Source organism: Camelina sativa, chromosome 14 (assembly GCF_030686135.1).
Source record: "Camelina sativa cultivar CO46 ecotype springtype chromosome 14, ASM3068613v1".
Lineage (NCBI taxonomy): Eukaryota > Viridiplantae > Streptophyta > Magnoliopsida > Brassicales > Brassicaceae > Camelina > Camelina sativa.
This window is the reverse complement of record NC_141893.1, coordinates 152,719-177,248: the sequence shown is the minus strand read 5'-3', so window position 1 is coordinate 177,248 and position 24,530 is coordinate 152,719. Positions and strand designations below refer to the sequence as shown.

The 24,530-nt window shown below is 39.4% G+C and overlaps 9 protein-coding genes and 2 non-coding genes across 19 annotated transcripts; 5 read left to right on the top strand and 6 right to left on the bottom strand.

Moving 5' to 3' along the window:
• The first annotated feature begins 6 nt into the window (after nt 1–6).
• LOC104738611 ((+)-neomenthol dehydrogenase-like) lies at nt 7–1,714 on the top strand. 2 transcript variants are annotated; one of them, XM_010458775.2, is made up of 5 exons: nt 7–145; nt 235–490; nt 745–810; nt 897–1,073; nt 1,171–1,714. In XM_010458775.2, the coding sequence occupies exons 1-5, from the start codon at nt 132–134 to the stop codon at nt 1,546–1,548; spliced, it is 891 nt and encodes a 296-aa protein (XP_010457077.2). In that variant the 5' UTR covers nt 7–131; the 3' UTR covers nt 1,549–1,714. The 2 variants fall into 2 exon arrangements, with proteins under 2 accessions (XP_010457077.2, XP_087341239.1); XM_087485113.1 differs by lacking the exon at nt 7–145 and having other exon boundaries at nt 889–1,073.
• Nucleotides 1,715–1,853: 139 nt separating this feature from the next.
• LOC147927701 (uncharacterized) lies at nt 1,854–2,490 on the top strand. Its single transcript, XM_087485102.1, has one exon. The coding sequence runs from the start codon at nt 1,887–1,889 to the stop codon at nt 2,331–2,333; it is 447 nt and encodes a 148-aa protein (XP_087341228.1). The 5' UTR covers nt 1,854–1,886; the 3' UTR covers nt 2,334–2,490.
• Nucleotides 2,491–2,602: 112 nt separating this feature from the next.
• Nucleotides 2,603–5,109, bottom strand: LOC104738610 (peroxisomal membrane protein 11C). Of its 3 annotated transcripts, none has more exons than XM_010458773.3 (8): nt 4,834–5,109; nt 4,210–4,414; nt 3,735–3,809; nt 3,575–3,649; nt 3,369–3,449; nt 3,212–3,286; nt 2,953–3,126; nt 2,603–2,854 (listed from the first exon to the last, which is right to left on the bottom strand). In XM_010458773.3, the coding sequence occupies exons 2-8, from the start codon at nt 4,399–4,401 to the stop codon at nt 2,819–2,821; spliced, it is 708 nt and encodes a 235-aa protein (XP_010457075.1). In that variant the 5' UTR covers nt 4,402–4,414; nt 4,834–5,109; the 3' UTR covers nt 2,603–2,818. The 3 variants fall into 3 exon arrangements, with proteins under 3 accessions (XP_010457075.1, XP_010457074.1, XP_010457076.1); XM_010458772.2 differs by having other exon boundaries at nt 4,702–4,905; XM_010458774.3 differs by having other exon boundaries at nt 4,747–4,901.
• Nucleotides 5,110–5,111: 2 nt separating this feature from the next.
• On the bottom strand, nt 5,112–9,831 carry LOC104738608 (uncharacterized). 4 transcript variants are annotated; one of them, XM_010458770.3, is made up of 5 exons: nt 8,942–9,831; nt 8,133–8,190; nt 7,357–7,436; nt 7,237–7,267; nt 5,112–7,132 (listed from the first exon to the last, which is right to left on the bottom strand). In XM_010458770.3, the coding sequence occupies exon 5, from the start codon at nt 7,043–7,045 to the stop codon at nt 5,321–5,323; it is 1,725 nt and encodes a 574-aa protein (XP_010457072.1). In that variant the 5' UTR covers nt 7,046–7,132; nt 7,237–7,267; nt 7,357–7,436; nt 8,133–8,190; nt 8,942–9,831; the 3' UTR covers nt 5,112–5,320. The 4 variants fall into 4 exon arrangements, with proteins under 4 accessions (XP_010457072.1, XP_087341225.1, XP_087341226.1 ...); XM_087485099.1 differs by having other exon boundaries at nt 8,547–9,129; XM_087485100.1 differs by lacking the exon at nt 8,942–9,831 and adding an exon at nt 8,773–8,879.
• Nucleotides 9,832–11,005: 1,174 nt separating this feature from the next.
• LOC104738607 (uncharacterized) lies at nt 11,006–11,567 on the top strand. Its single transcript, XM_010458769.3, has one exon. The coding sequence runs from the start codon at nt 11,006–11,008 to the stop codon at nt 11,438–11,440; it is 435 nt and encodes a 144-aa protein (XP_010457071.1). The 3' UTR covers nt 11,441–11,567.
• On the bottom strand, nt 11,492–13,820 carry LOC104738606 (ribosomal RNA small subunit methyltransferase, chloroplastic). Its single transcript, XM_010458768.3, has 10 exons — nt 13,410–13,820; nt 13,167–13,316; nt 13,028–13,084; nt 12,845–12,943; nt 12,668–12,763; nt 12,493–12,577; nt 12,332–12,384; nt 12,162–12,245; nt 11,978–12,088; nt 11,492–11,842 (listed from the first exon to the last, which is right to left on the bottom strand). The coding sequence occupies exons 1-10, from the start codon at nt 13,623–13,625 to the stop codon at nt 11,777–11,779; spliced, it is 1,017 nt and encodes a 338-aa protein (XP_010457070.2). The 5' UTR covers nt 13,626–13,820; the 3' UTR covers nt 11,492–11,776.
• On the top strand, nt 13,761–13,833 carry TRNAV-UAC (transfer RNA valine (anticodon UAC)). The gene has a single exon. It is a non-coding gene; the product is annotated as a tRNA-Val (tRNA).
• A 60-nt stretch (nt 13,834–13,893) lies between these two features.
• Nucleotides 13,894–16,573, bottom strand: LOC104738605 (flap endonuclease GEN-like 1). Its single transcript, XM_010458766.3, has 7 exons — nt 16,248–16,573; nt 15,846–16,022; nt 15,590–15,760; nt 15,324–15,505; nt 14,881–15,242; nt 14,327–14,793; nt 13,894–14,236 (listed from the first exon to the last, which is right to left on the bottom strand). The coding sequence occupies exons 1-7, from the start codon at nt 16,440–16,442 to the stop codon at nt 13,982–13,984; spliced, it is 1,809 nt and encodes a 602-aa protein (XP_010457068.2). The 5' UTR covers nt 16,443–16,573; the 3' UTR covers nt 13,894–13,981.
• Nucleotides 16,574–16,662: 89 nt separating this feature from the next.
• Nucleotides 16,663–16,735, bottom strand: TRNAK-CUU (transfer RNA lysine (anticodon CUU)). The gene has a single exon. It is a non-coding gene; the product is annotated as a tRNA-Lys (tRNA).
• Nucleotides 16,736–17,820: 1,085 nt separating this feature from the next.
• LOC104754345 (subtilisin-like protease SBT1.1) lies at nt 17,821–21,373 on the top strand. Its single transcript, XM_010476515.3, has 2 exons — nt 17,821–18,981; nt 19,492–21,373. The coding sequence occupies exons 1-2, from the start codon at nt 18,260–18,262 to the stop codon at nt 21,167–21,169; spliced, it is 2,400 nt and encodes a 799-aa protein (XP_010474817.2). The 5' UTR covers nt 17,821–18,259; the 3' UTR covers nt 21,170–21,373.
• A 91-nt stretch (nt 21,374–21,464) lies between these two features.
• LOC104754346 (ATPase GET3A-like) lies at nt 21,465–24,171 on the bottom strand. 3 transcript variants are annotated; one of them, XM_087485097.1, is made up of 8 exons: nt 23,769–24,171; nt 23,093–23,217; nt 22,845–22,995; nt 22,634–22,744; nt 22,288–22,426; nt 22,079–22,194; nt 21,781–21,973; nt 21,465–21,662 (listed from the first exon to the last, which is right to left on the bottom strand). In XM_087485097.1, the coding sequence occupies exons 1-7, from the start codon at nt 24,021–24,023 to the stop codon at nt 21,809–21,811; spliced, it is 1,062 nt and encodes a 353-aa protein (XP_087341223.1). In that variant the 5' UTR covers nt 24,024–24,171; the 3' UTR covers nt 21,465–21,662; nt 21,781–21,808. The 3 variants fall into 3 exon arrangements, with proteins under 3 accessions (XP_087341223.1, XP_010474818.2, XP_087341224.1); XM_010476516.3 differs by having other exon boundaries at nt 21,465–21,973; nt 23,769–24,150; XM_087485098.1 differs by lacking the exon at nt 23,093–23,217 and having other exon boundaries at nt 21,465–21,973; nt 23,769–23,986.
• Nucleotides 24,172–24,530: the final 359 nt, after the last annotated feature.

Genomic DNA, 24,530 nt, shown 5'->3' with positions numbered 1-24,530 from the left:
CTAACAAGTTAAGTTAATTAACTCAAAACACTTTATTAAAAGAAAGAAAACGTCGTTCTCAATTGGTGAACTGAGAAAGAAATGAATAGAGCTCCCTTTGACTTTTTTCTGTCATTTCTCTCATCAATTCAATGGCGGACACAAGGTTCGTGCTTCCTCTCTCTCTCTCTCTAACCTCGGCTTGAAAACTTTATGGGGTCAGATTTTGATTCTTCTTTTTGTTGTGTTCATCAGAGTTGCAGTTGTTACTGGTTCGAACAAAGGGATAGGGTTAGAGATTTGCAGGCAACTAGCTAAAAATGGGATAACTGTGATTCTCACTGCGAGAGATGAGAAAAAGGGTCTTGCTGCTGTCGAAAAGCTCATGACAGAGAAGAATGTTTTTTCTGATCAATCCATCTCCTTTCACCTACTTGATGTCTCCATTCCAGACACCATCGCTTCTCTTGCTCTTTTTCTGAAGACCCGCTTCCGCAAACTCGATATTCTGGTTTCACTTCTTCTCTTCAATCTTTGTCCTATCCCTATGGTTCAATCTGTTTTTTTTATTACATCTTGTAATATTATTGGCTGCAACCAGTTTCACTCTCAGATCTTTGTTAGTTGCCAAGATCACAATATTCTTAATTAAGAGGAAGATCTAATCCTCTTTTTAGGGATTGAGATACTTGATCTTCAGCAACTTCTTGTTTCTTGCCATTAGGATACATAATCTTGAAAGGGTCTTGTTTGGTATGTCTCCAGGTTAATAATGCCGGAGTTGGAGGCGCCAATGTTAATGTCCATGTTCTCAAAGCTCAGATTGCTGAGGTACACTTTGATTTTTTTTTTAGTGAAGAATTGCACATGCTTGATACCTAAGGTCTTCTTAACATATAATTTAATTAGTACTGCAGGCTGGTGCACCTACTGATATTTCCAAGATAATGAGCGATACATATGATATAGTCGAGGAGTGTGTTACAACAAACTACTACGGCGTCAAACGAATGTGTGAGGCTATGATTCCTCTGCTTCAGTCTTCTGCTTCCCCAAGAATCGTCACCATCGCTTCTACCATGGGAAAGTTAGAGGTACCATCTTCTATAAACTTACATAATAGGCAGAGGGATGTTGATTCATGAGTAGAGATATATTAGGAGTGATTTTTGTATATATGCTTTACTACAGAATGTGTCAAATGAGTGGGCAAAAGGAGTGCTGAGTGATGCTGAGAATCTAACAGAAGAGAAAATAGATGAAGTGATGGATGAGTATCTCAAGGATTACAGACAAGGCTCATTACAAGACAAAGGTTGGCCAACAGTAATGTCTGGGTACATACTATCAAAAGCAGCAGTGATGGCATTGACACGAGTGTTGGCTAAGCGAAACAAATCAATGATCATCAACAGTGTTTGTCCTGGTTTCGTAAAGACAGATATCAATTTCAACACTGGGATTTTAAGCGTTGAGGAAGGTGCAGCGAGTCCAGTGAAACTGGCTTTGGTCCCTAATGGAGACCCATCTGGTCTCTTCTATGATCGGGCCAATGTCTCCAACTTTTGACTTTTGTCAACATCCTTCCTTCCTCGTGTGTTGGGTCTTTGTATATCGTTGTTGTATTGTGTACCCCATCAAAGTGTAGTAGGAAATAAAGTGAACCAGATTTGTAGTTTTCACAAGTAATACACTATGAAGCCAAGCATGATCGGATTGTAACAAGTTACAACAACGCAGATTCTCTTAGTAATTAATATTGCGGCCTAAAGCGTTTTTTTAACGCAATTGTTATTGGGCTGAAAGGAAGGCCCAGTAAGCTCAAGTGAGTAATATACTATATAAATGCCCTAATTAAGTCAGTCAGTAAAAGTCCAGGAAGAAAAAAAAGTGTAGTAAGCCGTACGATGAAGCCGGAAACAAAGAGAACAAGACGGCGGAACGATGAGGAAAAGGGTGGTGCATCTGCGTTCAACCTCGGGTCTCTGAAGAAAGCGATCGAGGCCATAGATGTAGCCCGCAAGGAAAATACAATGAACCTATCGTCGTTGTCTGTGGCGTTATCCGCAGCGAGCCGTGAGATGAAGCAAACGGGCAAGTCTCATCAGTGTAAGAGAGTAATAGGAAACAGAGGGGGAGAGAAGAAGAAGAAGAAGAAGAAGAAGGAGAAGGTAGCGATCGGAACAAAGCCGAAAACGAAGGCAAAACTAGTAAGGTGGCTTTCAAACTTGGATAAATCGGTAAAAGTGCTATCATCATCAGTGCAGCCGACGAGACTAGTATCATTGCAGCTGCAGCATTGTGAATTGAACACAGATTTCACCATGAATCACTGCCTTGAATCCTTTAGATAAAACATTTTACGTCCTATTATAGCTAGCTAGCGTTTTATTTGAGGGGCGGGGGTTTATCTTTCTTCCACTCTTTTGCCTTGTATCAGTCTTATTTATTTAATTTGCTCAATGAAATGGTGGAGATGATGCATCAACAAAGTTTTATTTTCTTCGACGATAGTAGCAGAGTTTATTACTACTATCATGCATCAACAGATTTTCTCAGAATCAGGACGAAGCTTCCTTGGATTTTGACACAATTACCCTACGAATATACTATTAGTGTGGGGTTCCGCAATGTTGATTTTTATTATTCTACGGAGGGACTGCAAACGTTTATCATCATGCTATACCACAACATCTAACACAAACAAAACGTATCAATCAAGACAAATTTAACAGCAAGTCTTAAAAAACAGGGGAAACACAAATTACCAGACTATATATATGGAACATCTGGACATGCCTGAAACTAGCTACAATACTTTTTCTATCTTTCCCTTTTCTCAGACCGTCTTGGACTTGGCATGTGACGGCAATAACTGCACAAAGCGATAGAATTTTATGGTTATAAGTCATTGAACTGATCCCGAAGCAAGATTGCAACACACATAGCAAAATGTTTTCCTGAAAAAAATACCTGGTAGCAAGAGATAAGAGAGGAGGCGAATCCGAATGCGCCTGTGACTCGTGGAGTGACTTTCTTCGGAGCCAGTTGAAGCAATCCAAAAGCAACAACTACATCCATCCCTGCTTTCACCAGAGCCAACGAACTCTCCTTTGATTTCTCTAGTTTCGCACTATACTGCTCGTTCTGCATAAATATCTTATATCCATAATCAGTAAAATTTCTTCTTCACTCCAATAAAGAAAGAGAATCATGGCTTGAGGAATCTTACCTGATGTTTATCCTTATTCCCTATCTCCTTTTCTAACTTCTTAATTGATGCTGACAGCCTACCAAGCTCCCCAACCTAAACATCTCGAAAAGTTACTAGCCATTATTTACTGCATTTGAACCAGAGATGATTAACAATACAGTGGCAGTGAACAAACCTCAACCAAGGATGTGCAGACCGATGAGCCCATCCAACAGAAGAGGGATATACGTCCAAGAAGCTCAGCGCGTTCTTTGTCCTGTAATAACAGCAGATTCGGAACAGAAACAGAGAAAACCTCAGTTTAACCTGAGAAAATAAGTCTCTTATAATGCAGACTTCCTTGATCAGAAAAAAATAAAAATAATGGAGACTTGTCCCCACCTTGTAAATCCCAGTCCTGCCAAGCCAGACAATTTGATCGAGGAACAAGAATGTAGAGAGCAACGCGTTTTTAGACTGCCAAAATCAGAACATGAATCAGATCAATCAATTTAGTTGGAAAAAGAAACAAGCTCTGAAAGCAAGCAAGCAACAACATTACCTTTCCGAGCAGAAGAAGCGGGAGTGGAGTCCCTTTGGGAACAGGACTAATGAGAGCATGAAGATCATTCACAAACTGCACCCACCACATGAACAACACCACTTAGAGCTTATTCCTAAAGAATGAGAATTCCTATACCCTCTTCCAAATAATCTTAACAGGTAAAAAAACTTAGAGATTTCAATCTCAAAAGTCAAAACCATTTCATTAGAATTACAATGAAACCACCACAAAGCAATAGCACAGAACCGTTTTTTCCTCTTAAGAGTCTGATTTCCAGAATAAAAAGGACTCAAAGCTCTGAAACTTAGCTGAGATACAATCCAACCATGGAATAGAGATACATCTAGTTACTTATCAGCTCTCGTTATAGTTAGCTCATAAACTTGAGACTGATTTGAGGTAAAAAGTGTGAAGTGAACTTTGATAAAAAAAAAAAAAGAAGAAGAAGAAGAAGAAAGGGAAAAAGCAAAACCTTGAAGAGACGGAAAACTTTCCTAGCCAAGCTGGTGGACTTGTCGACAGATTGAGCAGTGCCAGGTTGACCATCACTCAAGAACTTAGAACCATATTGAATAGCTCGACAAATCTTGTCTCTCGCCTCAGCTTTGTTCAAATACACAACAACCAGACCAAGCTCAGCTCTCGTGCTCTCAAGGGTACTCATCTTCTCTCTCACCCTTTAAGATCAAATTTGATATCCTTTGTGGGGTTAATAACCAAGAAAAGTCAAAACAAAAAAGAATACTACAAGAATCGAACCAAAGAAACCAGATTTATGCATCACTCCACAACAAAATCGAGCAAAAGATTCCTACGAATTTTTCAGAGAAAACCCTAAAAATTTCTACCGAGGAGTGACACCAGAGAAATTATCCCTTAACCCCCAAAAGTGATAAATAAAATCAGCCTTTTGCAAACAACAGATTCATTGTAAATTATCGTAAAGACAAAACAAAATACATACAGGAGAGGAGACAATTCGAGCTCCAAAGCATTTTTTTTCTTTTACCTTAAGCGAATGAATATATATATATATATTCTCGTACAAAAGTATGAAGAAGAATACAGAAAAAAAAAAAAAAAAAAAAAAAAAGACCTTTCTTATATGATAAGAGAGAGAGCTATGTGAGAAGAAGATGTAGTGAAGCCGCCAGTGGCCAAGACGAACGAACGCACCGTTGACCCTTTCTAATTTCTATCTATCTCCCCCCCTTAGCAACAAAATTACTATAAAATCTCTCTCTTTTTGTTTCGAAATTTTTTTTTTTTCTTTTTTCGTATTTATTTACAGTTTCTATAGCAAAAAGGTTTTTAATTTCTTACGATTTTGTGCCAATAATAATATCTCCATCTCTTTAAAGTTTAAACTCTCAATTTTGTAAATTATAAATATCTACTAAGGAATTAAAACTAGTTGACTAGGTTGACTTGTAATTTATGGGCCTGTATATAATATAAAGCCCATATGAACAGCTACTGAGAAACAACAGCCCAAAATACTAACGGGTGGTTAGTTATATATATATATATATATATAAACTTACATCAAACCACACCATAAGCGGTTGGTTTTTACTTTTTAACTAACGGTGGTGAAAGAAGAAGCTTCTGAGCTTTCCTCTTTCGAGCTTCTCGAGAAGCTTATCGGCGCCGATTACTTCCATCTCCGACAGCTTTTTCAGATACCCTATTGCTCCGTACGACACCATCATTCTCTTACTCTTCTCGCTTCCCGACAACCCCAACAGCCCCGCCACTGCGTACTTCTTCGCCGTGTTTCCTGGGTTTGCATCCAACAGCATCACTAGGTTCGTCACGCTCTTCCCGTCTTTCTTCAGTTCCCTCCGAATCCTTCCTTCCGTCACCAATCCCGCTATCGCCTGAGCCGCCGCTTCTCTACATCCGTTTGATTTCGATTCCAGAAGCTTCACTATCACCGCCACGCACCCCGATTCTCCCACTAGCCTTTTCGTCTCCGGCGAACACGCGAAACGGCATAGAGCCGACGCTGCTGCTTCTTGCGCTCCTAAAGATCCCGAATTTAGCACGTGTGTCAGTCGTGGCAGCAGATTCAGAGCCACCCACATCTCTGAATTCACAGACGGGATCAGATTTCTCAGCGCTGTCACCGCCGGTTCTTGCGGCAGCGGACCGTCTAGGTATGCCAAGAGACTCGGAACTCCTCCGTCTGTAACGATGGCTTCGCGTAGAGCTTCGCTCGCTGCAGTGAGATTCTGCAAACACTCCGCCATGTGTTCTCTTGATCCTAACAGTATCCCGTGGTTTAGGAGATCTATCGCGACTCTAACCATTCCTTCTTCTCCAAGTAACTGTCTCAGCTCTGAGACTGCTGAGATGTTCTTCAAAGCAGCTGCAGACGCAGCTTGCGACACAGAATCCCCTGTTTTACAGAGATCGATCAGCGGCGTGATTCCCCCGTGTCCTGCGATTTCCCTCGCGTTTTCCTCTGCCATGGACAGCCTCTGGATCGCAATTGCAGCTTTTTCTTTGGTTTCAAGACTTCCTGATTCGATTAGCCTCACTAGAGGAGGCAATACACCTTCGGAGATAAGCCACTCGTCGCAGTGTCCTGATTCCGCTAATACGCTGATTAGATTCACAGCTTTCTCTCTGATTCTTGTCGAAGTTGCTGTTAGCAGTTGGACTAAGGCTGCTACGTTGGCTCGTCCGATCAAAGGCATAACCATCTTTTCATCCTCTTGCATTGCACGGAGGAGGTTCTCCAGAGCATTGTGTTTTGATTCCAAGTGACCGATCTGAAGCCTCGCTAGAAGTTCTTTTAAACTGGAAATTTTGGGTGTTTCCAATGAACTTGAGATGTATAGAGGTAGTGTGGCTTCACCGAGAACACCGGTCTTGATCAAAACCATACAGTCTCTTAGATTCAAATCCAGTTTTCCAGATAAAGCGTCGAGATCGCTCTGCATACGCAGCTTCCCTTCGTACTTGTCAGTTGAACACAACTCTGCAAGCTCTATCACTTCGTTGAGCGTCTTAGCCACAGACTGTAACTGCTCGTTGCAGAGCTTGTTCTTGGAGAAACAAGGGTGGCTTGAGAGGTCAGATAGACAAGCTGGAATCTGATCAATCTTTGAGATTATGGTCTTCCATCGTCCTGCAAAATTATTAACCGTTTTGGCCTCGCTGAGCACTGATGGTATTAGTGAATGGACGCGCGATAGCCATTCTTCTGCTGATTGTTTATCCATGACCATCTGGTTAACTTGCTGCTCTTCTGCCATGGCTCCAAACTTTCCCATGGTTCCCAATTCTGCTATTGTTCCCATTGCAAAAGAAAAAGAACAGCTTCTTAGGCTATTTGAACATTCATTCTCTCTTCTTGATCTGTGTTTGATTAAGTGCTAATGATACTCCTGAAGAGAGAAAACAAAAAAAAAAAAAAAAAACTTTACAACCTTATAACTATGTCTGAGCCATGTTTTTCCTCGTTTATGGGGCAAAAAAAATACAACTTTACCTCATCTGAAATTGGACTGTATCGACTCCAACTGCAGTTGAAGATGAAGAGAACAATCAAAACTTTGATTGAGTTTTCACATGTTCAGTGAGAGAAACATAAAGGAAGGCAAAACCTTACCCTGTCTCTTTGTTCCTTTAACTGCACTTGAATCCAATTTTTCCCTGAGTTCTTCACAGACAATTCCAGATTCTAATTATCTGCACTTGGAGAATAAGAAATCTCAAAACTTAAATGGAACACAAGAGTAGAAGAAGACACAAAAAGTAAAGGAAAAAAAGACAACAATATTAGTTTAGATGAAAACAACATGTACCAGAATCACAGAAAAGCCATTGCTTAACAAAAGAAAGAAGTATCCCCACGACATATCATTTCGAGTGGTTTCTAGATGCATATTCATTAAATGCTTCTCACTAATACATATTATCATATCTATGAATAATAATAATAACACATCAAATCAAACTCATTCACAGCCACGAAATAAACTCTCACTTTCCATGAACCATCCATCATTGTCAATGCAATACTCGTAAAGGTTAGGTTCGTGATTGGAGAAAAATTCCTTAAAAAAGGGGAAGCACAAGCTGTAAAATTGTGTGTGGATCAGAAGGATTAAATGTGTTGATAGTAACAGAAAGGGAAAATATCTGGCAGAGGATCAAAGTAAACTTGCAGACTTTTCTTTAAAGACAAGTCAAATGGGAAGTAGTATCTGTATCTCTCAATTCATTAGACACAAGTTGTAAGTTGTAAGGACCAATGTTATGTTTGATAGAAACTAAGTGATCCTACTACTTACAAATGAATGATGTTGAACATAGCTCAAAACTTGGTATCAATATTTTAAGGGATGAGATGATGATCTAATAAGAGAAGGAATTTTTTTTTACCTTCAATTTAGTAGTTGACTTGAGTGTGAAAAGAGTTGCGTCAAGCCAAAAACTTGATCTGTGTGAGAAATTTAAAGAGATTCAGTAAGTATACAAACATGTAGAGAGAGGTTAAGCAAGATTTCCAGAAAATTATGCAGAGTATGATCTTTAGGGGGAACCACACTGAGTTTTTTTTATAAAAACAAAATAAAGTAAACTTGAGATAGTTAATCTAATTGAACAGAAATGAGATTGGATATTCTTGAACTATAGAGAAAATAATAAACTGGTCACTGTCAACGGATGATAAAGAAAAATTGAATAACCAAATGATATAAGGTTTGAGATCACAAGCTTAAGCTCTCCTTTTTTTTATTTTTATTTTTTTTACTTGTGGATGCAAAAAATATCAACCGCAGAGAAAGAACCAACCTTTTAAGATTCAGAATCTTGAAAGCAAAAAAAAAATCTCCTCTTTTGTTTACGAAAAACAAGAAAAGATTTAAACAGCTTTTTTTCAATTTGATTTTCTTTATACCCAGAAAGCAGAAAGAATAAAAGGCTGAGGGATGAGAATCAAATCAGAAATTATAACTTTTATATATATATATATATGTGTGTGTGTGTGTTCTCTTGAGAAAGAAGTAGAAAAATTAACCTGAGACTAAAAATCAGAAACTACAGCTCAGGCTGAGAGAATTTTAAAATTCTGGGAAAACTAAACATGATGATGTTAGGGTGAGACGACAATACAAACGATAAGACAAGAGAAGATATATATATATATATATATATATATAATTTCGATCCCAAAGAAAGAAACTTACCCCAAGTTTTTTATTTTTGTTGTGTAATGAAAGAGAGAAGCTAAACAAAAGCGGAGCTGTTGAAGTTGAAATGAAAGAGATCTTGCAAAGAATACAAAGACAAGCTGCTGCTCCTGCTGCTGACTTCTCTCTCTTCTTCTAAAACTAGCTCCCAAACGATACAAATTAAAAAAAAAAAAAAAAAAAAACACCTGCTCCTCTCTCTCTCTCTCTCTTTCTCTTGCTCAGATAAAATATTTGAAAAAAAATTCAAATCTCAACGCGATTTAGAGAGAGAGAAGAAAGGAAGATATTTGAAAAAAAAGAAATAGAGGGGACAGAGTACAAAACTAAAGACAAACTTCGATCATCAACTCAAGTCTAATTCTTTAATAGTTCCCTTTCTTTTACTTCAAAAATTCGTACTTTTTTTTATTTTTTTTTCCGTATTTCTTGAAATAGTTGACAAAAATATACAGAAATACTACTATTTATTTAAGAAAAATAAATAAAAGATAGAAAAAAAATTTGGAAAGAAAAAAAAAAAAAGACTACAAAAGAGAGAGATCTGTCACTGAGATTCCCCTCCCAAGAAAAGAGACGATCGACTTCTCTCTCTCTCTCCCTCTCTTATTAAAAGCAAGCAGTAGTAATTAGCTTTCTTTGGGATCAGACGGCTGTGATTCCATCTTTATAATTTCGATTTTTTTGACCGTTGTTGTTAGATTTAGATCTCTCTCTCTCTCTCTCGTACTCTCTCTAGTCTTCTTTTTGTTGTAGTAGTCTTGTAGAATCAACAATAACCGTTCCATCGTGGCTGACTATATTAGTGCCCACATCGGTCGCCCATTGGAAATTTTGAAATTCTAACAAGGAACTGTCGCCAATTTACAATAGTATGCTTCTAACTTACAGTGATATTACAAGACCACCATAGACATTTGCATGTGTGACTCGCGTGACCACCCAACCTTCTTTTTTTTTTTTTTTTTTTTGGAGGCCCACTTTCTTCTCCTATAATAAAATGAACACATTGATTTGTTTCTTTTCTCTCTGGAACAACTAATTTGAATGTACCCCTAATTATTAAATTACTAGTAGTTTTTTTTCAAGAGTTGCTAGTAAGTACTTTGGCTGGCATACAAAAAAAAACATAACAGTTAAATTATTTGAAAATGTTGTTGTTTCACGCACGTGACAATGATTCATTTATTCTCGTCGTATGTGACCAGATAAACCTTACAAAAACTTTGTGATTACTATAATACGTTACACAACTAAACCAACTGTATTAATTATAATATGTATGTAATTCATCAGAATTTATAATGTTTGTAAAAACTCTTGGATCGCCAAAAGTAACAGAATTGTACTACTACTATCTTTGAGGAGAATCATAAATACGTGTGTGAATATGCTCTTTAATAATTTTACATGTTTATCGGTACATTCAATAATAATCATAATAATCATCTCTTTTAGTAGTAGTAATTTATTTGGCCATGTGGATGGATGTCGTGTCTCTCTTTTTCACTCACTCACTACTCATCATTATTTAATTAAAGATGAGACATTTAATGCATATATATTTTATATATACTCACTCTCACACACACACACAAACAAACACAAAGTACACTTTATTGTTCGTTGTAAAGAAAAGAAGAAAGTGTACTGTGTACATGCAATGTGAATGATTAGATAAATCCATACACATATTCATAGCCTCGGAGTTATTACGAGACCATCTAGTCAGTAGTAATAGTACTTGAAATACCATATGGTTTTATGATTATGTTATAAGCAAAGTATCCATGTCAATTGTCAACAAGGAATACAAACCTCGAGTAATATTAGTAGTAGTTAGAAGTAGTCTTCTTAAAGCCCAATTTAAGAATTAAAGGCCCATAAGAAAGCACAAATTAGTAGTAGAGGTCTTTTTAAAGCCCAATTTAAGAATTAAAAGCCCAAAAAGAAATCACAAAAAACACAACATATTATTGTTGATTGAGTTACACATTTGTCAGTCTCTTCCGCTGTCCTCCCTTCCGGGTTGAGAGAAATAGACAGCGAGACTGTAAGAACATGGCGAGTGTAGAGCAAGTAGCTGAGCTAATATCGTCGCTGGAGCAAGCGACTTTAATGGCGCAGCAAATCGGAACCACTTCTGAACAGAACCAGCTCCTCCAAATCTCCTCTTCTCTCCGCATAGCCCACCAACGCCTCTCCGTCTTCCTAGCCGATAAATCTCTCTCCTCCGTCGAGCCAATGCAACTCGGAGAAGAAGAGAATGAGCTGGCGGCGGAAGAGGAGAGGGATTCGGCGGTGGAGAAGGTTGGGGAGAAGATGAGAGAGTGTTTCATCAGGAACAAGAGAGTCAAGCGGCCACTGTCTCCGTCGTCGGCCGTGGTGGAAACTTCAGCTACGGAAGAGAGGACTGGCCGTGATTATGGGTTTGATTTCGACCCACACGCCGCCAAGTTGAGAGCTTTGGATCTTATCTACCAGTTTCATGGATGATGATCAACTCTCTGTAGATTGTAGCTTTTTATTTATTTCTCTCCCGTAGAAAAGACTAAAACTTTTGTGATTGTAAATAAAGACTACTGTTTTGGTATTACAACAAATCTACAATTTACATTACAAAGATGATCATCATACACAAAACATTCTACGTCTGTGTTTTACTAACTTCCGGTTTCCTAATTGTATAAAAGATTGGTCATATTCGTCTTTCTCGATTATGTGGTGTCATCTGCATCAATGGCGTCTCTTCCTCATATGTCGCCTGTCATTGTTCTGTTTTCAGATGACGCCAACAAACCATGGATACTTATGGTCATTCTCGGTTTGGTCTTATTCCCTGGCGATTACATTATGCAACTTGACAAAGTCATCCAAGGTAAGCTCTTCAGGCCTTGACTGCAATGTAGTTGAAGGAAGGAAAATTTATGATGGTTTCGAGTATATTGATGCCAGTTTAAAAGCTTGTATTAATTGATATATCTAAGATCAACTGCTGCTCGAGGCTCATAAGTCATCAGAGAGACTACTCACAGTGACTGGAAGACCAGCAACTCCAAGAGCTTTCTCGATCTCAGGTGATGACGATATATGCTGGAGGGACTTTCTCAACATTTTTCTCTTCCAATTGAATGCAGAATTCACCTGTTGTGGAATTTGATTCAGATGTTTTGATGTTAATAATTTAAGTAGTAGTTTGAAAAGAGTTTTAGCCTACCAAAGAGAAGAAACTTTTGGTGGAGGAAACATCAGGATAGTCCCTCGGATGCTTCAGCTTGAATGTTACAACAGCAGCGTCAACCTGTACAGAGCACAAAAACGAGAAGCAGTCATTTTTCTGTAATGGTTGCTATAGTTAGTTATGATGAAAGTTTGGAGATTCAAAACCTTGGGCTGAGGGAAGAAGTTTTCCCTAGGAACTCTGAAATTGTATTCCGGTTCTTGAAACAAACAAAAGAAAGTTAAAAAGTTTCTCAGCAGCAACTACATTGACGATTTGCAACATTTGGAAGAGTTGAAATGGCGAAGATCATGGAACAAACAAGTACCTGAATAGAAGTTGATCAAAATGTTGATGGGTCGGTATTCAGATGTTCGCAAAGCTGGTTCTACCAATCGCAAAGCTGCCTCGTCCTAAGATTTGGCATATAAAAAAAAACTTGTCACAAAGAATATAGCATTTGGAATAATCATTAGAAACGAGGAGAAGTTCTTCTGTTTAACCTGGAGTAAGAGAACAACTTTTGAGAAGATATCACCCATAGGAAGTAAAAGCTTGACAACATCAGTACTTATATTGAAAGGTAAGTTGGAAACGACCTGCACTCGTATACAATTCTATTCCGTGTAAACAATTATTATATCAAGATCAAAGTGACCACAAAAGAGAATCTGTATTACCTTTGCAAGAGAAGGATCTGTATCTAACAAGCTTCTACTCTCTAAAACGGAGAGCATGTGAGAGCGGATGTGAGACTTGACGAAATCCTCTTGCAAAACCTATAGAAGAACCCCATTTGATCAGATATTCAAACAGAAGCATCCAGGAGATGAAAACCAAACAACACACAAGATGATAGGTACCGTGAACTTGTCAGAAGCTGCAAAACGTTCGCTGACCAAAGCCACCATATGAGGATCCTAAAGATGAAGTTGCAAAAAATCAGAAGCAACAGTTTCCTATGATAGCATAGCATATGGGGGAGGTTCTGTAGTAACAAACCTTTTCGATGGCAAGAACTGTAGCGCCTAAATTGATAAGGACATTGGTTAAAGATCCAGTCCCAGGACCAATCTCTAACACGAAATCTCCTTCTTTCACATCAGCCGCAGAGGCTAGCTGGTCGTTGATATCAGAATTCAACATGTAATGCTGTGACACAAACACAAACACTCTGGTTAAACAAGGTGTTCGACCATTTGTCTCAACAAAACAATAGCAGAGATGTAATAGAATTGAGAGAACCTGGCCGAGGGATTTTCTTGGAAAGCGACCACGAGAATTGAGAGATTTGAGGGTTGAGTGGTAATCATCTGGGCTGCTCTTGGCGCGTGTCAGGAACATAGCCGAGCCCCGCCGTGAGATATCCCCCGACAGAAGCTGTGACGAGGAATTGTCTCTCCATGACGGCGAGAGAGAGTTGCAGTTAGGGAGTGTTGATGTTGTTATTACCACAATCATAATTTCCGATAAGACCCAAACCAACCCTTTTGCTCTCCGATAAAAATCAGTTCTGAATATGCGCCGTTCTTTTTGGCAATCCGAAGAAAAACAAAAGTAACGATATTTGTAGTTTCTGTACAAACAATAGCATCTGGTGCTGTGGTGTAGTGGTTATCACGTTTGCCTTACACGCAAAAGGTCTCCAGTTCGATCCTGGGCAGCATCATTTTTTTTTTATTATTTTCTTTTTAGAAGAAAAAAAACGGACACACCAAAAAAACCTCGCTGCACTAAAATCTTGTCTTTTTTAAATGCCAAATTCTTTCATATACAGACCTAAAAATCGGGTTTACTAACTCAGAATCAAGAATGTTCTAACCAAACAAAAGACGACGCCTTACAGACTTTGAAAGGTTACTATTACTACTAGTGGAAGTTGCCTGACTCTTCTTTTCTGCTGAAGAAGAAGCTCTTAAGCTCCCTCCTGCGTCTATACTTTTTTGAGCTGCTGCTGCTGCTTTCGTTGATCGGTAGAAATCAGTGATACTTCTTTGCACACCCGTTGTTGTTGTTGCTCTTGGTGTTGCTGTTTCTTCCGAAACATTCTTCTTTGTCAACTCTCGTAGTTTCTGACAGAAGTTGAACAATAAACCAGTCAAGGCCAAGGGAACAAAAGGACAACCCACAGAGAAAGAGAGAGAGAGCCAACTTATTATTACCTTTTCACGTAGAAATTGCTCTGTTTCATCAGGGAAAGCAGACTGAACAAGTCCTATGCATTCATCAGTTAGCAAGAAGCAGTCACCATTATCATCTTGCACCTGAGGTTCATTTAAACCATCTAACGGATCACCAGACTCTTCATCTTCGACCAGTTCTTCTTCCAGTATAACAATTTCTCGCTCACCGTGAGTAAAACCACTTGTAGATATGGGTTTTCTCCACCTTATCACAAAGAACTGATGCCCATATGTAGTCTTTGTGCACTTGATTGAATGGAATTCATATTTGTCACATAACAAAGGGTTTTCTGTCTTGTTTCTTGCCCGTTCTCTTAGATAAATGGTCGACAACATTGGGAGCAACATTTTTCTAACATAAGACGGATCCCAATGCAGTTTGAAAACCATGAAATCCACTAGCATTTCAGTATCAGGAGCTCCCCAAGACAATGAAGAGCCATCTTCTGCTTCAGAGGTACTTAACAGATTAGGCTTCAAAACAAAGATCATGTAATACGAACATGAAGTTATAAAGTCATTACATTACATACCTGTGAAACCATCGGATAGATACAGTTCAATAATGCCTTTGTTGGGAAATTCTGGCCCTTGAGCAATCTTATCACAGACTTTGATCCACCAATCCTCGGTTTTCTTCTGTTCCTTTAAATCTCGATCCATGGAACATAAGGAGCATTCACATCTAAACCCCAATGGTTTTTTAATGCAGCCACTATCACAAACGCAATGCTCGCAAGAGGACTTAAAATGAGTTCTCTTGCTGCCCAGGTGTCCACAACGGGAACAGTGAGAAGATCTTTTTTTCATCTCTGAGAGGGATTCTTCACCATCATCCACAGGTTTGGTTCCACCAAGAACTGCAGGTTTCAACCCTTTTCCCATGTCCTGCAACCTGCAAGAAAATATCTCATCACATTCAAGAAATGACCAGTCACCAAAAAGGCAGAAACAGAAACCTTATATATTATTATACCTTTCAAAAATCTCGTCTTCAGAAAACTCACGAACAATGCGAAGTGCTTTCTCCACGCCGATCCCAAGAACACCGCCTGAATCATAGTCGTTTCCAACCAAAAGAGAAATGGCTATCAAGTGCTTTCGTTTCAGACCAAGGCCAGACTCGATATCTGACATATGGTAGCATTCAAATGGTTCCTGCACATAAAGAAACTAAGATGGTAAAGAGGCCATTCACAAGTGAGTCAGGCTAATAATACTCAGTTACAAAGGAAGACTTACTCTTGAATTAGGCTTGATGTCTTTGATGACACACTTAGCACCAAAGAGGAAAGCATCATTATCAGGAGTAATGCAAGCATCCACATAACCTTCACAGTTTAACTGAGCACAGAGAGCTTCAGCCTCACCTTTAGCTTTCAGCACAGGAATACCGAGCAATTCGAGTAGCGCCTAGAGAAGAACCAAAATATCATAAGAAATTATGTGAAACAAAACTAAGCCATCGAAGGTTTAATTACAAATAAATCCAACTTACCAAACATTCCCTAACCCATTCACAAAACAGTTTGTTTCTCTCCACGGAGACGCCTTCTTTGATTGCAGGTAAATTCGAAGAATCAATTCCAGAAGACCGGAAAAACCTGGAGATTCTTGCCTGAGATTTCAAAGGTGATGGTGTTCCATCAACCACAAAAACCGGGTACGCTCCAAACTGCAAAACCCTAAACCGCATTATGATCATCTCGACAGAAGAAACCTTAAAATTCGAAACCTAGAATTCGAAATCCCCATAATTCACAGAAGAGAAAGAAAAAGAACCCTTTTTTTTAGCTAAGCCAAAAAAGGGATTTTTTTTTATTATATGTATATATAAGGAGACGAAATTGGGAAATTAAAGAAGGAGAGAGAGGAGCAGGAATTCGAAGAAAAATGGAACCTTGGAGAAGAGGTTGATAGTGCGGAAGAAAGTGAGGCGGAGGTGAGGCTTAAGGGCAAAACCCTTAAGAGCGGTTTCATGCTGAACGATCCAGAAGGAGAGATCAACAGCGACGCGTTTGTTAGTGAGAAAATCAAAGCCTTGTTGCCGACCATAAGGTCTAAGCAAATCCCAGAACTTCCCTCCCACACCCATCAAGCGGAGCGGAAGAAGACCACGAAACCCCAATCGCCGGGCGAGCAAAAGGGGATTGAATTGAATTCTCTCAATTTTTTCTTACCGTTATGGAGTGTGTTGGACCCCCTTTGTGTTTTTTGTGCCTAATCTATATAAGGCATCATAGCATCACATCACCCGCCACGGTTATAGGCCCAATTATTATGAGCCCATTAAAACCCAAAACAAAATCTAATAGCGCCCACCGTGGGGTTCGAACCCACGACCACAAGGTTAAGAGCCTTGCGCTCTACCAACTGAGCTAGACGGGCTTTGTTGTTACATTCTAACTTCTAAATTTAATTGATCGATAGCATTTTTAATTGTTTTGCAGAAATTACAATAAATTATACGTATACCTAAATTACATCCTGCTATATTAATTGAGAAGTACGAAACTAACCTTAAAATGTGTAAAAAATTACATTCAATTACCATTAGAAAAACTTAATTAAGATTAATTAATTAATTAAATAAATATAATTAATTGAAAATGAAAATTGTGGACACATAAAATAAAATAAATTGTAGAAAAAAAATCCATTAGAATCAAAACTCATTCGTACTTCAAAAAACAATTAACAGCTAAGATTTTAAAAATCTAATCGAATAAAATCTAAATTTCATTACATGCAAATGTTTTATTGACAGGTTTTCAATAAACATTTTTAAAATACAAAAATTTTAATATAAGCAAACCAAATTTTTAATCACAAATCTTTATAAATAAGATAATTAAAAAATTTCATCAAACAAAAAGTTCAGCCCGTGGTTTTCCGCGGGTTAGTAGTACGTAGTATATTAGTAAATCCAAATGTTCAACAGTTCAAGTATGTATACGTAAATCTTGGTGTACATTATTATTAAGATCTTGCTAAGACGAGGTCAAAGCACTAATTATATGGTGTGTGTTGTTATCCTTTTATTTTATTTTTATTTTTAAAAAGAGAGAGAGAGGTTATTGAAGAATTAAATGGCAAGATACGATGAATATATCTCTGACTTTCGTAGGAGTGATGAGGAAAGTAGAAAACAATGGAAGTAGTTTAGCTTACGTGTGTTTCCAACTTGGCTTCAAAGCCAAGACAAATTTTGGAGATTCTGATGATCAGTGAAATGCGAACAAGCAATGATTTGAACTATAGGTACGTAATATAGAGACAGAGGTCAGAGAGAATAAAAACTTAAGATCGATCGATATGAGTAATATTAATAAGTCACGCCCCAATTATTGTTGCGTTGTCCCCTCATTTATGTCACCTAACTGGCGGTGGAAGCTGCATCCTCCGTCCTTCTAAACTACCACCTGTTTTCTTTACTTTTTTCTATATATGATCGATCAATATTTTTTGTAAGTAATTTCATCTGAGATAATGTGAATTAATCATGTGAAATTGAATCGATTGCAAAACGAGTGAACGCAAGTTACAAAATCTGCACAAAATGATGGGTCCAGCAGAAGCATGCAGAATCACCCCCCAATTCTAAGGCTAGACTTATTCCTTACGCTTCACTCTCTGTTAGACAAGTATTCTAATTTATCATCCCATCAAAGCTTTTGTAATTTGCTCATTTTTATTGGTAAAATAATATAAATGAACCCACGGTCACGACTCCAAAAAAAGCAACATTAAGTGCCAGACGGGACCGCACAAGAACCACACAATAGCGACAGTTACAAACATCACATAATATTTACCTTTATTTTTTAAAAAAAAATATTACTCTTTCTTTCTAGTCACATTTTCCTCAGCTCACAGCTCACAGTATTCACACGTCACCTACATCTTTCTTTTATGTGTTATATACCCCGAAATATGAGTCCTAAGAATCATAGGTTGTTGTTGTTGTTACATCGCTTTCTTTTAATGCTCTTCTTGTTTCCCTCTAACGACGACAACCGTCCGATGATGTTCTTCAGATCATTAATTTTCTTCTTTCTCATCATCTTCTTCTTCTTCTTCACATCAAATGCTTCCTCCCTCAAACAAACCTACGTGATCCACACTGCAACAACCACTACCAAACACGTCGTTACTTCGCTTTTGGATTCACTCCAAACAGAGACTATTCACGACGACGATGATTTCTCTATCCCCGAGATTCACTATATTTACGAAAACGCCATGTCCGGCTTCTCCGCGACTCTCACCGACGACCAGCTCGAGACCGTGAAGAACACAAAAGGGTTTATCTCGGCTTATCCAGACGAGCTCTTATCTCTACACACGACATATTCTCACGAGTTTCTAGGTCTTGAATATGGGATCGGACTTTGGAACGAGACGAGCCTATCTTCGGACGTCATCATCGGCCTTGTGGACACAGGGATCTCGCCGGAGCACGTGAGCTTCCGAGACACGCACATGACTCCTGTCCCGTCTAGATGGAGAGGTTCGTGCGACCATGGCACAAACTTCTCTTCATCATCGTGTAACAAGAAGATCATCGGGGCTAGCGCGTTTTACAAAGGCTACGAATCCATCGTTGGAAAAATCAACGAAACCACTGATTTCAGGTTAGACGGTTAATGATGATAGCACATTGGTAATTTATCCCCTAAAAGCTAACGGGAACAATGTAAAGAAAATATTCGAATTTGAATATCATGCATATATAACCAAAAAAAAATGAAAAAATATTTAGTTAAAAATGTTGATCACTAGCTCCATAACGTTATAACCGAACATCGTTTGGATAACATAAAATTACCTTCCTCTAAACAATTGATGAGAATGGACAAAATTAGTGAATGCATCTTTCATTAGAAGTCCAATGAGACAATGATCTAGTAACTAAGAGTCTTTCATTCAGTACTGCTTTCATAAAATTAATTTATCCGAAAATCTAAGCTATATGTATTATATTATTTAGTAAATTAACGAATTGTTTCTGATCGAGATCCATACGATAAAAGTACCTTGAACAACTCTTTGGTCAATAATATATACATGGTGGTTCTCATTAAAAGTATGATCCGTATAACAAAAAAGAAGCGTGACAAGTAATTGGTTGCATATATATATAGGTCGGCTCGAGACGCACAAGGACATGGGACGCATACAGCCTCGACTGCTGCCGGAGACATGGTCCCGAAAGCGAGTTATTTCGGGCAAGGCAGAGGTTTGGCTACGGGGATGAGGTTTACTTCGAGGATTGCTGCATACAAAGCTTGTTGGGCACTAGGATGTGCCAACACCGACGTAATCGCAGCCATTGACAAAGCCATTTCAGACGGTGTGGATGTGATCTCTCTGTCGCTAGGTGGGTCGTCACGACCGTTTTATGTCGACCCAATTGCGATCGCTGGGTTTGGCGCGATGCAGAAGAACATTTTCGTTTCTTGTTCTGCGGGTAATTCAGGTCCAAGTGCATCCACAGTGAGTAATGGAGCTCCGTGGTTGATGACCGTCGCCGCGAGTTACACGGACCGAACTTTTCCGGCGATTGTCCTGATCGGGAACCGTAAAAGGATAGTTGGATCATCCTTGTACAAAGGGAAAAGCTTAAAGAATATGTCTTTAGCGTTTAACACAACAGCCGGAGGAGGCAGAAGGGGAGGAGCCGAGTACTGCGTTCGGGACTCGCTCAAGAGAGAACTCGTCGAGGGTAAAATCGTCATTTGCTTAAGAGGAGCCAGCGGCAGAACGGCCAAAGGAGAAGAGGTGAAACGGAGCGGAGGAGCAGCGATGCTTCTGGTGAGCACAGAGGCCGAAGGAGAGGAGCTTCTAGCTGATCCTCACGTTTTACCGGCGGTCTCAATTGGTGCTTCCGACGGTAAAACCTTGCTGAGCTATCTCTCCGGCGCAGCGAACGCCACCGCGTCTCTTCGATTCAGAGGAACCGCGTACGGTGCAACCGCTCCGATCGTGGCCGCGTTCTCATCAAGAGGACCTAGCGTCGCCGGGCCGGAAATTTCTAAACCGGACATAGCGGCTCCCGGTTTGAACATCCTCGCCGGTTGGTCGCCGTTCTCGGGCCCTAGCCTCCTCAGATCCGATCCAAGACGGGTCCAATTCAATATCATCTCTGGAACCTCCATGGCTTGTCCACACGTCAGCGGAATCGCCGCTCTAATCAAGTCCGTCCACGGGGACTGGTCACCAGCGATGATAAAATCGGCAATCATGACGACGGCGAGGATCACCGACAACAGGAACCGACCGATCGGAGATATGGGGGTGGGGCGTGATTCGGCGGCCACGGCGTTTGCGCTTGGAGCGGGACAGGTGGAGCCAACGAGAGCGGTAGATCCGGGGCTTGTATACGACACATCCACCGTCGATTATCTCAACTACTTGTGCAGCTTGAATTACACGAGCGAGAGGATACTCTTGTTCTCCGGCACGAGATACACGTGTCCTACTACTGGCGGCGTCGTTTTGAGCCCCGGCGATTTGAACTATCCCTCGTTCGCGGTCAACTTCGTCAATGGCGGCGCCACAACGGCCAGATATAAGAGGGCTGTGACGAACGTTGGGTCACCTGCTTGTGAGTATATGGCCCACGTTGAGGAACCCAGAGGTGTGAAGGTGAGAGTGGAGCCGCAAGTTCTCAAGTTTCAGAAGGTGAGAGAGAGGTTGAGTTATACGGTCACGTTTGTTCCAGAAGCTTCGACGAATTCGTCATCTTCTTCCTTTGGAGCTTTGGTTTGGATATGTGACAAGTACAAGGTCAGAAGCCCTATCGCCGTGACGTGGGAATAAGTTTCGTTTCTATTTTTATTTATAACTACTATTGTTATACCGATGAAGACCAAACTTATTGAACACAACAACTTGTAAGGTTTTGTAAGTAAATCAAAATTCATCTTTTAGAACACCCGCATCTTACTACTGTATTTTTTTTTTTGGTAGGATCTTACTACTGTATTTGTTTTATCATGGAAACATTGTTTTTTCTGTTAAAAAGACCAGTCTCTACATACAGTAATTAAGACCCCTCAAGTTAATTATGTCACACAACAGACCCATCAGCTTTAATTATAAAATGCACCTAGTCTAAAACAAAATGATTTATGTATTGGTAAAGAGTACTAGAGTCTATCTGCATGATTGATAATATGATTATTACAACTGAAAATAAATCCAATGCAACACAAAACGTAAAAGATGATTCTGTTTGATCCTGGTCCCTATAAAGAGTCGGCCAGATGAAGAACTTAAAAGAGAGAAAAAGATGCAGTTTTTAACTTTCCACCTATAAAATTGTTCAAATCATAATCAACAAGTAACCCAAATGAAAACCCAGATCTACAAGACCGCCCATGTAGAAAGCAAATCAGTTCCGAGAGAATCTGGTGAAGAAAGAAACTTACCATCATAGGGAAGAACAAACCCTTTTCTTTAGCCACTCTTGATCCGTTCAAGTTCTTCTTCAGCTGTTTTCAACTGCAAACGCAATGTGTGTACTTTCCGCTCCAGATCTTCTACATTGCTTCTGCTAGTCGGAGGATGGTACGGCGTCAAGAACTTATGTGAAAACGCCTTTAACGCTTCAACCCCTGTCACCTGTGATCCAGACATCCATATTCTTAGTAGGCAAATTATATTAGTCTTCGGTTTGGTTTTAAGTGTGTTCCTTCTCATCTTATAATAAATGTCATGCCTTCTTACCTCTTCAGGAAGCAGAGGAAGTTTTGTGATATTGAAATCATCGTATAGCATATAAAATTGATCAAGATACTTCTGTTGCATCCTCATCCTTGCTCTGAGCAACTTGGATTCCACATCTACATAAGAGACATGTGAGAACAATTGTTAAATTTGCATATAAAACAAGTTCGATACGAGACGAAAGACACAACTGCTAAAAAAATAGGCACCTTCGTCGTCGTATAGTACTTGGTTGATGATAATGTTATGTGTGTCGATCTCAAACTTGGCGAGTTCCTGAACAAGTCTCTCTGTTTCGTAGAGAGACAAGAACTCGGGAATGCAGACACAAACAAACGTTGTCATATCCTGCGTAAAAGAGCCACACGTGTCAATTTCGATCTTAAAAAGCAGAGTTTGTCAAATATGTATCAGACTTTTCACTAACGCTGATGAATGCTATCAAATTATATGCTACAGAGCAATGTCATGCATCTAAAACTAAAAATTCACGACCAGAGTTAAGAAAACAGTCAATAAGAACTGAAAATAGCAAAGAAGTTGAGAAAATGTTACCGGGTCTTTGAATTGCCGATTTACTTGCTCAATCACTTCTTTCAAGCCCTCAAGTCTTCCCAACAGAGCATCCTCTCCAAACTCATCTTCTATGCCAAACATACGGCTCATCTGCATTAGCAACAAGTTCCATGACAAATCAGCAAAAGAAGAAACCAAAGAGCAATATCAATGGACAAGCAAACTGAAATTCACAAGCTTATAGACATGCCTGAGTCATCAAGCCACCAAATCTACTCTTCAATGACATCAACTTGGAAAGTCCCTTTTCTAGTGTGGCTGGAAACTGTAACAGGCGGAGAGTATGTCCAGTTGGAGCAGTGTCAAACACAATAGTTGCATAGTCCATTGTTTGCACCAACCTAAGGAATAGAAACATGTCAGTGATAATACATCGTTAATGCGAGACAGACAACTGTTAGAAGAACCAAATAGCTAGCTTGGAGTGTAATAAATTACTTCAACATCTCAGCAAAACTCATGGCCTCATCGATTCCAGGAATCGCATTAGCCAAATCAGAGAATAAACCATCCATGCCTTCTGGACCAGCCATGTCATCAGTTTCAACGGTAGGATCCACCTCCTGAGAAAAGCAAACACAAGAGTCACTCACTATCAAGAGGTAAGGAGTGTGTGTGGGTAACATAGAAACAGACACACCCTTTAAGAAGATTAGCCATGAACTCATCATCAAGCCTGTCTATTAGAGGCGATCTAGAACCACCAGAAAAAAACAGCAGTTTTATAAAACCTCTGCTTGAATTGACATTGAATTTGGCAAAACCAGCCTCGAATTTTACTATCTATCTATAAATTTATCCAAACAAAGCTCTCTATTTTAGCCAGAAAGAAGCCATACCAAGAGAATACAAATTGGTCGTATATCCAAATTCCAAAACCTAATTCCCCAAAATCAGAGTGGGCATATGCAAATTCCGAACCTCAACACTGTTGGGGATCAATCTCAATCAATCATAAAAATTGATCCAACGATCGAGCGAATTCAGATAAGAAGAACACGCAGATTGAGATTGAAATTTGAATGAGAGAACCCTAATTCCACATAAGATCATATAACTCCACCACGATCTAGAAGAGGAAAAAAAGAAAAGAGAATAGGAGAAAAGCTTTTACCATGGCAAAGAGATTAGAGAAACCTTGAACCAAAGTGGGGGATTTAGTGAAGCGCTGCTGAAACGCATCACTAAGATTGTGAGCAGGGTCGGTGGAGATGATGAGAACGGAGGATCGAACACTGGCGAGACAAATTGCGAGAATCGAACTGCAAGTCGTCTTCCCGACACCTCCTTTACCTCCGACGAAAACCCATTTTAGTGACTCTTGTTCTAGAATGTTCCGTACTGTTGCCTCCGGCATATCCGCCGCCATTGTTAAAATTATTGATTGCTTCGTCCTTCTTCTCTCCGTCCGCCGCTACCAATCTAATTAAATAGAGAGAGCTGCTGCTGACTTGTTCGGCGTTGTTGTTTGGTATATGCAATTGCAATTGCGATGCAAGACGAGACTTAACCTCCCCGGTTCACTTTATTGGTTTTCGGTTTTGTTGATATCTCATCTTTGGTTCAATTTATTTTAGACACTAAAAATTAATCGGTTTACAGAGAACCATCATCCACCAAACCCAATTACTGTACATTAAATCCGATCCCCATTTTAAGAAACAAACTCAACCTCTTTCTTAGCAAAAGAAGATGCTCGTCTGCATTCAGTCGGTCGGTAATATAGAATCCTTCTGTGATATTTGGCGTATGCAAGAGTATGTTTAACTGCGAGAGAGAGACTTAACTCCCGGTTCAATTTGTTGGTTTGGTTTCAAATTCCGTTTATTCGGTTTTAACTTGATGGTTTATTTACTTATAGTTATAGCAGAGATTT